This window comes from Coenobita brevimanus, chromosome 15, assembly GCF_032717465.1.
Source record: "Coenobita brevimanus isolate Jiangsu-jjx chromosome 15, ASM3271746v2, whole genome shotgun sequence".
Taxonomy (NCBI): Eukaryota; Metazoa; Arthropoda; class Malacostraca; order Decapoda; family Coenobitidae; genus Coenobita; species Coenobita brevimanus.
In genome coordinates, this window is record NC_136968.1 from 32,579,223 (window position 1) to 32,591,722 (window position 12,500).

Sequence of the window (12,500 nt, forward strand, 5' to 3'; positions counted from 1 at the left end):
GACTGCTTACCATAACACGTCGATCTTATTGCTCAATGTTGGTAGTTGTGGTGATTGTGGTAGTTGTGGTGCTTGAAACGTGAGGAGAGTGAGTTGAGTGGTGGTAATTGTGGTAGTTTAGATGGTGTTTGATACCCGTGTGGTAGTGGTGGTAGGTGTGGTAGTAATGTTGGTAGGTGTGGTAGTAATGGTAGTTGTGGTAATGTTGGTAGTTGTGGTAATGTTGGTAGTTGTGGTAATGTTGGTAGTTGTAGTAATGTTGGTAGTTTTGGTTGTAATGTTGGTAGTTGTGGTAATGGTAGTTGCGGTAGTAAAAGTGGCAGTTGTGGTAGTAATGTTGGTAGTTTTGGTAGTAATAGTGGTAGTTGTGGTAATGTTGGTAGTTGTGGTAGTAATAGTGGTAGTTGTGGTAATGTTGGTAGTTGTGGTTGCTGAGGAGGAAGAAATGGAAGAAACTTGGAGAGAAGGAGGGAAAAATGAGGGAGAGATTAAGAGGAATGGAGAGAAGGAGGGAGGGAAAATGAGAAACAGGTTTAGAGGGAGAGAGAGAGAGAGAGAGAGAGAGAGAGAGAGAAATGCAGTGATGTATCAACAAGAGAGGGGGAGGAGGAGGAAGGGAGGGAGTGAGAGAGGGGTTAGGGGAGGATGGAAAGGCAGGAGAGAGAGAGAGAGAGAGGAGTTGGAGAGAGAAGGGAGGGATAAAACAGAGAGAGAGAGAAGGGAAATAAAAAGAGAGGTAAGAAGTGAGAGAGAGAGAGAAGGGAAATAAAAAGAGAGGTAAGAAGTGAGAGAGAGAGAGAAGGGAAATAAAAAGAGAGGTAAGAAGTGAGAGAGAGAGAGAGAGAGAGAGAGAGAGAGAGAGGAAAGAAAAAAGAGGTAAAAAGTGCAAGAGAGAAAAAGAGAGAGGGGGAGGGAGGGAGGGAGGGAGAGAGAGAGAGATGCATTGTCAGTGTTAGGTCAGCAGGGGATGAGAGAGAGAGAGAGAGAGAGAGAGAGAGAGGTATAAGAAAAAATGAGAAAGCAAGACAACGAATGAATGTGTGTGTGTGTGTGTGTGTAAAGAAATAAACGTGTGTGTGTGTGTGTGTGTGTGTGTAAAGAAATAAACGTGTGTGTGTGTGTGTGTGTGTGTGTGTAAAGAAATAAACGTGTGTGTGTGTGTGTGTAAAGAAATAAACGTGTGTGTGTGTGTGTGTGTGTGTAAAGAAATAAACGTGTGTGTGTGTGTGTGTGTGTGTGTGTGTGTGTGTGTGTAAAGAAATAAACGTGTGTGTGTGTGTGTGTGTAAAGAAATAAACGTGTGTGTGTGTGTGTGTGTGTGTGTGTGTGTAAAGAAATAAACGCATGTAGGTGTGTGTGTGTGTGTGTGTGTGTAAAGAAATAAACGCATGTAGGTGTGTGTGTGTGTGTGTGTGTAAAGAAAGAAACGTGTGTGTGTGTGTGTGTGTGTGTGTGTGTGTGTGTGTATATATATAAACGTGTGTGTGTGTGTGTAAAGAAATAAACGTGTGTGTGTGTGTGTGTAAAGAAATAAACGTGTGTGTGTGTGTGTGTGTGTGTAAAGAAATAAACGTGTGTGTGTGTGTGTAAAGAAATAAACGTGTGTGTGTGTGTGTGTGTGTGTGTGTGTGTAAAGAAATAAACGTGTGTGTGTGTGTGTGTGTGTGTGTAAAGAAATAAACGTGTGTGTGTGTGTGTGTGTGTGTGTAAAGAAATAAACGCATGTAGGTGTGTGTGTGTGTGTAAAGAAATAAACGTGTGTGTGTGTGTGTGTGTGTGTGTGTAAAGAAATAAAAGTGTGTGTGTGTGTGTGTGTGTGTGTGTGTGTAAAGAAATAAACGCATGTAGGTGTGTGTGTGTGTGTGTGTAAAGAAATAAACGCATGTAGGTGTGTGTGTGTGTGTGTGTGTGTGTGTGTGTGTGTAAAGAAATAAAAGTGTGTGTGTGTGTGTGTGTGTGTGTGTGTGTGTAAAGAAATAAACGTGTGTGTGTGTGTGTGTGTGTGTCTAAAGAAAGTTTTGTGTGTGTGTGTGTGTGTGTGTGTGTGTAAAGAAATAAACGCATGTAGGTGTGTGTGTGTGTGTGTGTGTGTAAAGAAATAAACGTGTGTGTGTGTGTGTGTGTGTGTGTGTGTGTGTAAAGAAATAAACGCATGTAGGTGTGTGTGTGTGTGTGTGTGTGTAAAGAAATAAACGCATGTAGGTGTGTGTGTGTGTGTGTGTGTGTGTGTGTAAAGAAATAAACGCATGTGTGTGTGTGTGTGTGTGTAAAGAAATAAACGCATGTAGGTGTGTGTGTGTGTGTGTGTGTAAAGAAATAAACGCATGTAGGTGTGTGTGTGTGTGTGTGTGTAAAGAAATAAACGCATGTAGGTTTGTAGGGGTGTAAAGAAAGAAACGTGTGTGTGTGTGTGTGTGTGTGTAAAGAAATAAACGTGTGTGTGTGTGTGTGTGTGTGTGTAAAGAAATAAACGTGTGTGTGTGTGTGTGTAAAGAAATAAACGTGTGTGTGTGTGTGTGTGTGTAAAGTAATAAACGTGTGTGTGTGTGTGTGTGTGTGTGTGTGTGTGTGTGTAAAGAAATAAACGTGTGTGTGTGTGTGTGTGTGTAAAGAAATAAACGTGTGTGTGTGTGTGTGTGTGTGTGTGTGTGTGTAAAGAAGTAAACGTGTGTGTGTGTGTGTGGGTGTAAAGAAATAAACGTGTGTGTGTGTGTGTAAAGAAATAAACGTGTGTGTGTGTGTGTGTGTGTAAAGAAATAAACGTGTGTGTGTGTGTGTGTGTGTGTGTGTGTGTGTGTGTGTGTGTGTAAAGAAATAAACGTGTGTGTGTGTGTGTGTGTAAATAAATAAAGGTGTGTGTGTGTGTGTGTGTAAAGAAATAAACGTGTGTGTGTGTGTGTGTGTAAAGAAATAAACGTGTGTGTGTGTGTGTGTGTGTAAAGAAATAAACGCATGTAGGTGTGTGTGTGTGTGTGTGTGTGTGTAAAGAAATAAACGCATGTAGGTGTGTGTGTGTGTGTGTAAAGAAATAAACGCATGTAGGTGTGTGTGTGTGTAAAGAAATAAACGTGTGTGTGTGTGTGGGTGTAAAGAAATAAACGCATGTAGGTGTGTGTGTGTGTGTGTGTGTAAAGATATAAACGTGTGTGTGTGTGTGTGTGTGTGTGTGTGTGTGTGTAAAGAAATAAACGCATGTAGGTGTGTGGGTGTGTGTGTGTGTAAAGAAATAAACGTGTGTGTGTGTGTGTGTGTGTGTGTGTGTAAAGAAATAAACGCATGTAGGTGTGTGGGTGTGTAAAGAAAGAAACGTGTGTGTGTGTGTGTGTGTAAAGAAATAAACGCATGTGGGTGTGTGGGGGTGTAAAGAAAGAAACGTGTGTGTGTGTGTGTGTGTGTGTGTGTGTGTGTGTAAAGAAATAAACGTGTGTGTGTGTGTGTAAAGAAGTAAACGCATGTAGGTGTGTGTGTGTGTGTGTGTGTGTGTGTAAAGATATAAACGTGTGTGTGTGTGTGTGTGTGTGTGTGTGTGTGTAAAGAAATAAACGCGTGTAGGTGTGTGTGTGTGTGTGTGTGTGAAGAAATAAACGTGTGTGTGTGTGTGTGTAAAGTAATGGACGTGGTGAACAAAGGTGTGTGTGTGTGTGTGTGTGTGTGTGTTTATGAATATATGTATGTATGAATGTAAGAAATGGGTGTGGGGAGGACAGGAGTGGACGGGATGGGCTGAAACTGCTGTGGCGGGTGAGGAGGGAGGGGGTGAGTATCCCCTGCAAAAATAGGCTCTGTCCGAATATTGGTTAGAGCGCAGTTGGATTTTTTTTATTTTTTTAACAACAACAACAGTGTGACTTCCGGTACAGGTGAAAAGAATTAACCTTTTTTACCTGCCGAGGACGTTTATCTATCACTGTCTATCTATCTATCTATCTATCATGTCTATCTAACTATTTTATCGTTATCTGTATGATTATATCTATCTCTGTTTCTGTATTTTTTCTTTCGCTGTCTATCTATCTGTCTCTTAATCTGTTTATTGATAATTATTTGTACATACTAATAATAGTGTTTTTTATTGCATGTTAAGTTGTTATTATTATTATTATTATTATTATTATTATTATTTATCATCATCATCGTCACCACCACCATCATCATCATCAATATCACCACCACCATCATCATCATCACTATCACCATCATCATCATCATCACCACCACCACCAATGCGAAGGAATAAATCACTTGTTGGTTGTTGATACGATTTTAAGTAGTTTATTCATTTATTTTAAGTATTTATGGTGAAGAGTGTTTACGTGGGAGATATTTGCCGCTCCGTTTTCTATGGAGGGTCGATGCTGGAGAGGGGAGACTTAGATAGATAGATAGGTTGATAGATATAGATAGATAGATAGGTTGATAGATAGATATAGATAGATAGGTTGATAGAGATGGATAGATAGGTTGATAGATAGAGATGGATAGATAGGTTGATAGAGATAGATAGGTAGGTTGATAGATAGAGATGGATAGATAGGTTGATAGATATAGATAGGTAAGTTGATAGATAGAGATGGATAGATAGGTTCATAGAGATAGATTGATAGATAGATAGGTCGATAGATAGGTAGGTTGACAGATAGATGGACTGATGGATAGGTTGATGGATTGATAGGTTGATAGAGATAGATATATAGATAGGTTGATAGATAAATAGATAGATAGGTTGATAGATAAAGATAGGTTGATTGATACAGATAGATGGACTGATAGATACATAGACTGATAGATAGCTAGATAGATAGATACATAGATACGATATATAGGTAGAAAGAGAGAGGGAGAGAGAGAGAGAGAGGAATGTAAATGATCCGGAATGAGCAAAAAGTGAGACACGAAGATTGAGAGAGAGAGAGAGAGAGAGAGCGCAAAAAGTGAGACAGAAAAATTGAGTGGAATTTTTGAGAGAGAGAGAGAGAGAGAGAGAGAGGTGGGGGAAGTGTAGGAAGGAGGGGGGAAAGAAGGAAGTAGGGAGGGAGGAAAGAGAGAGAAAAGTTACATCTCAATCTTCTGTCTGTCTGTCTGTCTCTCTGTCTCTCTCTCTCTCTCTCTCTCACAGCTGCAACAGACACCTCAATTACGTAAAATCTTTCCCTAATTACTCTCACCCACTCAACTTTCTCACATTCGCTTTAATTTTCTCACACACCTGTACACTCTCTTTCTCTCTCTCTCTCTCCTCACTAACACTATCTATCTATCTGTCTATCTGTCTTCCTCTATCTGTCTTTCAGTCTATTCCTCTGTCTATCTATCTTTATCTATTTCCATGTATAGGGTACGAATCCCAGCTGAGGCGGACATTTAAGTGGATTTTGATAGCACACACACACACACACACACACACACACACACACATGTACGTTTGAATCTGGATAGTCTATATATTCTTGTTTTCCGGCAGCCTCTCTCTCTCTCTCTCTCTCTCTCTCTCTAATCCTATTTTTCTTTGGCTCAGTTCCTCCTGTGTGTGTATGTATGTATGTGTGTGTATGTATATGTATGTATGTGTGTAGTGCGTGTTTATATATGTAAATGTATGTGTGTGTATGTATGTATATGTATGTATGTGTGTGCGCGTGATTGTATGGACGTATGTGTGGTTGTGTGTGTGCGCGCGCGTGTGCACGTATGTATATGAGTGTGTATGTATGTTAGTACGTGTGTATCCACACGCGTGTGCGTGTATAGGTATGTGTGTGCTCGTGCTCGTGTATGTATGGACTGGTATGCTTGTGTGTGTATGTATGTGCGTGTGTGCTTGTGCGTATGTATGTATGGACTGTATGTTTGTGTAAGTATAAACGTGTGTGTGTGTGTGTGTGTGTGTGTGTGAACGTCTGGCTTAAGGAAACACTACGCCATCCTTCCCTGTCTGTCTCTCTCTCTCCCTCCCCCTCCTCCCTCTCTTTGCTTGTGTGAGAGAGAGAGAGAGAGAGAGAGAGCGAGCGAGCATGAAACACCTGACGTAGGGAAACTCTCTCTCTCTCTCTCTCTCTCTCTCTGCCCCTCACTGCATGAAGCGTTCGTTATCCAGCCCGTATTGATCCGCCGAGAGTGGGAGGGAGGGAGGATGAAGGGAGGGAGGGAGGGAGAGGGAGAGGGAAACAAGAAGAGGAGGGGTGGGAGGGAGGGAGGGAGGGAGAATGGAAGGTAAAAATCACGGGAGGGAGAGAGAGAGAGAGGGAGAGAGAGAGAGGAAGGAGGAGGACAAATGAAGGTTGGAAGAAACAGGTATACAAGGAGAGAGAGAGACAGAGAGAGAGGAGATAAGGAGGGAGGTGAGGAAAGGTGGCTGGAGGAAGGTATGAAGGTATGTAATAGAGAGAGAGCACATGAGTTGGAGGAAAAAGAGAGATAAGGAGGGAAGGAGGAGAGACGGAGGAAGGAGGGAAGGAGGTAAAGAGGAGGAAGAGGGAAATTCCAAGGTTAAGTTCGCTGAGAGAGAGAGAGAGAGAGAGACCATGTATCACCTGGAATTGTGTAACTCTCTCTCTCTCTCTCTCTCTCTCTCTCTCTCTCTCTCTCTCTCTCTCTCTCTCTCTCTCTCTCTCTCTCTCTCTCTCTCTCTCTCTGTCAGGGGAGTGGAAAATTTGATAACAGAGGGAGAGAGAGAGAGAGATTGGAGGCAAAATAGATAAATGTAACGATAGATAAATTACAATAGATAGATAGTTGATTAGAAATAGATAAAAAGGATCAGTTCCCGTCAGTAGATAGATAAATAGATAGATAGATAGGTAGATAGATAGGCGGCTGGAAAGGAAGTAGATAGATAGATAGATTATATAGATAGATGACAGGTAGATATTTAGATAGATAGACAGATAGATAGGTAGATAGATGAGAAAAAAGTTGGTTAAAAAAATGACAGCACACACACACACACACACACACACACACACACACACACACACTCTCTCTCTCTCTCTCTCTCTCTCTCTCTGACACACACTCAAAAAAAGAGTTGTCCCGTAAATGTATTGATTTTTTGGCCAACCGGGTCATTATTAACCCCGTTAGTTTGGCTCTTGACGTCATGGGGTCATCGCCGCCATTTTGGATCCACTGGCAGTCATATGTACACAGACATACGTACATACATATTTACGTACATACATATATACATACACGGCGACTTGTCTTCGTACATCTATACATACATGGAGATGCGTACATACATATACAGTATACATACACAGACATGCCTACATATTTACGTACATACATACATGGAAATATACATACATGCATTCATACGTACATAGGTAGATAGATAGGTAGACAGATAGATAAATAGAGAGATTGGCAGTTTAGTAAATGCTCTTACATACTGTACATACATACACACATACACGCATTCATAATATTGCGCAGATATGCTGTACATACATGTGTGCTTTCCTTACATACATACAATCATACACGCACATACATACATACATACATACATACACTCCCACACTTGGTGTACAGGAAGGTCCCCGAACGTACATAGTAATTTATTGTGTATGTATATGTATGTATGTTTATGTGCATGTATGTATGTAATGTATGTATGTATGTGTGTGTGTATGTATATTTAACCTCGTAAACTAACCTAAATTCCTTTTACTTTAACTTGGCCTAAAATATGATGCTAGTCACGAAGAAGTCTATGGGAAGGATGTAGAGCAATAGATTAACGCTAGAATATGATGCTGGTCACGAAGAAGTGCTATGGAAAGGGCGTAGAGCCATAGTTTAACGCTAGAATATGATGCTAGTCACGAAGAAGTGTTATGGAAAAGATGGAGAGCAATAGATTAACACTAGAATATGATGCTAGTCACGAAGAAGTGCTATGGAAAGGATGGAGAGCAATAGATTAACGCTAGAATATGATGCTAGTCACGAAGAAGTGCTATGGAAAGGATGGAGAGCAATAGATTAACGCTAGAATATGATGCTAGTCACGAAGAAGTGCTATGGAAAAGACGTAGAGCTATAGATTAACACTTCACGCTAGTCACGAAGAAGTGCTGTGGGCCAAGTAAAGGTGAAAGAACTAGAGGCGTTAATTACAGGTAAAGGCAGGTGTATAGAGTCATAGGGGCCTCTCTCTCTCTCTCTCTCTCTCTCTCTCTCTCTCTCCTCTCTCTCTCTCTCTCTCTCTCCTCTCTCTCTCTCTCTCTCTCTCTCTCTCTCTCTCTCTCTCTGTATGCATGTTTGTAAGTTTGATTTTGTTTGTTTTTTTCATTCATTCATACATTCTTCTATCTATTGAGTCGCTGGGGGTAATGTCTATTTATCTGTCTGTATGTATGTATCTAAAAATGTCTATCCTGTCTATCTATCTATCTATCTATATCTCTATCTATCTATCTACTTATGTGTTTACTAATATCTTATCTATTTGTCTTTCTATCTATCAATCTATCCATCTCCTTTCTATGACCTGTCTATCTGTCTTCATCAAAATTATCTATCTATCCATCTATCTATCTGCCTATCTATCCGTGTTTATTGCATCTATCTACAAAATGTCTAAATCTATCTCTCTATCAGTCTGTCTATCTGTATCTACCAATATGTATGTATGCATGTATGTATGTATATGTGTATGTGTGGATATATATGTGTGTACGTAATTTACCCATCCGTCTATCTGTCAGTCTATCTGTCAATCTGTCTATCTATCCATCCATCTACCAATCTATCCATCCATCCATCTATCTGTCCATCTATCTATCTATGTATATCAATTTATCAATCTATCCGTCCATCCATCCATCTATCTGTCTATCTATATCTATCCATCCATCTATCCATCTATCTATCTATCCATCTATCTATCTATCCATCCATCCGTCCATCAATATCTATCCATCCATCTACCTATCTATCTATCCATCAATCCATCCATCCATCTATCTATCCATCTGTCTATCTATTAAAACTCCATTCACTCAATTTCTTCCTTTCGCCAACTCATGTCTTTCCATTCAGTTATAATGAACCCTAATTGCATTGATGTGAAAGAGAGAGAGAGAGAGAGAGAGAGAGAGAGAGAGGGGGAGAGAGAGAATTATGATTAGTTTTATTATTATTATTGACTATTATTAGTAGTAGTATAGTTTTTATTATTATTATTATTATTATTATTATTAGTTATTTTCTAGTTATTACCCATATTATTATTATTATTATTATTATTATTATTAGTCATTATCATCATCGTGATTTATTTCAAAGTTCATTTATTTATACTCTTTATTATATGATTTTTTTTTCTGTATTCTCTCCAACTCTTCCGTATGAGATTTTTTTGTCACTAATTTTCAACCTTTTTTTTCAGTTCATTTATTATTTTCAGATTTAAGTTATATTTTTAGTTTCCATCCATAGAAAAAAAAAGTAAAAAGAGATACGAAAAAGAACTGGATAGATTTACGGGGAAAAAATACGAGAGAAAACGAGCCAAGAAAATAAAGAAAACGAACAAGGTTGAAAAGTTGCCAGGGCAGGAAGCCAAAAAAGAAAAAAAATATATTCACGTCACGAGAGAAATCTATAGGGGAAATAGGAGAATTAGTCCATGAGAAATAATAAAAAATAGGAATAATAAATAGGAGACAAATTGAGAAGGAAGAAAATAATACTCGAGAGAAAACGAAAAAGGTAAACAGATCCCCGCGCGAAAGGAAGACGAGAATTTGAAATCACACTTTGCCTGTTATATTCCCGCGCCCTTCTTGCCCCCTCACCGCAAATATGTCCGACCACGACAGCGCCAGGGAGTGCCTCTTGTCCCAGGAGGAGGTGCAGGGGCGGGAGCATGGCATATCGGACCCTGAGACGCGGCGGAAGGAGGTGAGATTCGAGTACCAGAGCTTCGACGAGGGCGGAATGGAGGAGGACCCCCTGGAAGCCTCGAGAGAAAACGCAAGCGGCACCAGAGAAAACGTCGGCGGCCGAAGTCTTTTCAGGGGGAACCATGATATTTTGGAGAAGCGCGCCAGTATCAAGCGACTGGAGTTCAAAAGATCGGAATTTAAGCGCTCCAGGACCTACCGTCGCTCCCTGCAGTACATCGACGACACCCCCGACAGCCAGATCGACGACGACTTCGGTACCTTCTCGCCGCAGACTGTCGGGAAGTTAGTCAGCGGCAGCGGAAAGGCGAAGGAAAGGGAGGACAGCAAGGAAGAGGAGAAGGAGGTGAGTAGGAGCGTGGGGAAGGCTGTATTATTATTATTATTATTATTATTATTATTATTATTACTGTTGTTATTATTATTATTATTATTATTATTTAATAGGGAGGATAGCACAGAGGAAGTGGCAAGTTGCGTGGGAAAATTATTATTATTATTATTATTGTTATTGGGTGAGAGGGAACTGTTAACAGAATATTCCATCCTTGCCACTTTATGAGACTGTAGTAGTAATAGCATTTATCTTTATTCCACTTATCTTTATTTATATTCCATTTATCTTTATTATCTTTATTGCATTTATCTTTATTTAGCTATTGCATTTATCTTTATCGCATTTATCTTTATCTTTATTGCATTTATCTTTATCTTTATTGCATTTATCTTTCTTTATCTTTATTGCATCTATCTTTCTTTATCTTTATTTTTCTTTATTGCATTTATCATTATCTTTATCACATATTATACTAACAAAAACGTGAGAATGTAAAAAAAAATATATATATATATACCCGTTTTCTTCTGCTGTAAACATCAGAGAAAACGGAAAATATTTAAGGGTAACTCGCTCATTTTACACCAACTTTTTTTTTTTTTTTTTAGTGATGATCATTATTATTATTATTATTATTGTTATTATTATTATTATTATTATTGTTACTGTTATTATTATTATTATTATTATTATTATTATTATTATTATTATTATAATCACCGCTATATTATTATTATTATTATCGATGCAGAGTGAGAGACTAACTAGGAGACTGTATGTGAGTGATGTGGAGGAGGGAGAGAGAGGGGGAGACCGAGGATGAGATGGAGGGATCGATTGGAGAGGTATAGGCTATGAGAGAGGGGGGTGTAAGTTGGGGGGAGGGCAGCGTAATGGCAGGGGACAGGGCGACACCGAGGCGATTTGTTTGTCGCCACCCCTTAAGGGATTAAGGCTTCTGGCAATAGATTGTTATTATTATTATCATTTTTATTATTATTATTGTATTGTATTATTATTATTATTATTGCTTTTATTATTATTTTATTATTATTATTTTTATCATTATTATTATTTTTATTATTATTATTATTTTTATTATTATTATTATTTTATTATTATTAGCTGAATCAAATCAAGGAGAAAGCAAGGAAAAAAATAATCATATCCTCGTACTGAAAGGGTTAATCAGGCATCAAACAAACAATTTACTCACACCTCTAAATGATGCTAGTCACGAAGAAGTGCATTGGCAAGGATGTAGAGCCGTAGGACTGTCTTCTATAGTAAAAAACAATATATAGGGAAGGATATGCGGGTAATGAAGGGGTAATTAGGGCTGTTAAATACCAAATGAGGCTAATTAAGCATGTCATTAAGAGATATATGATGATATATAATTTTTGGGTCAGTTTTTTATATATATATTTTTTTTTTACTTCTGATCCAACTTTTTTTTTTAATTTCTGGGGCAAGAAATTTTTTTTTCTTTATTTTTTCTTGTTTTTTCATTTTCATTTTTTCTTGTTTTTCTTTTTTTTTCATTTTCATTTTTTCTTGTTTTTCTTTTTTTTCATTTTCATTTTTTCTTTTTTTTCATTTTCATTTTTTCTTGTTTTTTTTTTTCATTTTCATTTTTTCTTGTTTTTTTTTTCATTTTCATTTTTTCTTGTTTTTCTTTTTTTTTATTTTCATTTTTTCTTATTTTTCTACTTTTACTTTTTTCTTTTATTTATTTTTTTTTCTTTTTTTATTTTTTTTCTTTCCGTTTTTCTTTTTTCTTTTTCATTTTTTCTTTTCAGTTCTTTCTTTTGACTTCTTTTCTTTTTCTTTTTTTTTGTTTTTTTCCACCTTTTTTTTTTTTATTTCATTTTCGACCTTTTTTGTTTTTAATTTTTTCTCATTGTTTTCTTTGGGTAGTCAATTTTTTTCTTTATCTTTCAGGCCAACATTTTTCTTCATGTATATCTGTCCCATTGTCTTTATTTTCTTTATATGGAGGTTGTCAAAAGATGCCACCCACTTCCGCCCGACATTTTGAAAAGGTCGGTTCGGACGGTCGGTATTAGTGCTGCCTTTTTGTCTTTGTTGGTTTTGTTTTTTTTGTGTGTGGAGTTCGTGGGTTTATGTTGACTCTTCCGTGTGTGGTTGTAATTGTTTGTCTGTTTCGTTATTATTATTAGTAGTAGTAGTAGTAGTAGTTGTTGTTGTTGTTGTAGTAGTAGTAGTGCTAGTAGTAATATTAACAGTAG

General features: G+C 38.0%; 1 protein-coding gene across 3 annotated transcripts in view; it reads left to right on the forward strand.

Annotated features, from left to right (window-relative positions):
* LOC145390765 (adenosylhomocysteinase-like 1) overlaps positions 1-12,500 on the forward strand; it is a 363,626-nt gene that overhangs the window by 136,081 nt on the left and 215,045 nt on the right. The window contains exon 1 of one of the 3 annotated variants that reach the window (XM_080265564.1): positions 9,807-10,257. The exons of the other annotated variants lie outside the window; for them this stretch is intronic. Coding sequence (XP_080121690.1) covers positions 9,811-10,257 — 447 coding nt within the window. The 5' untranslated portion in view covers positions 9,807-9,810. Of the gene's footprint in view, positions 1-9,806; positions 10,258-12,500 lie in introns of those variants that run through there. 3 annotated transcript variants of the gene reach the window in all.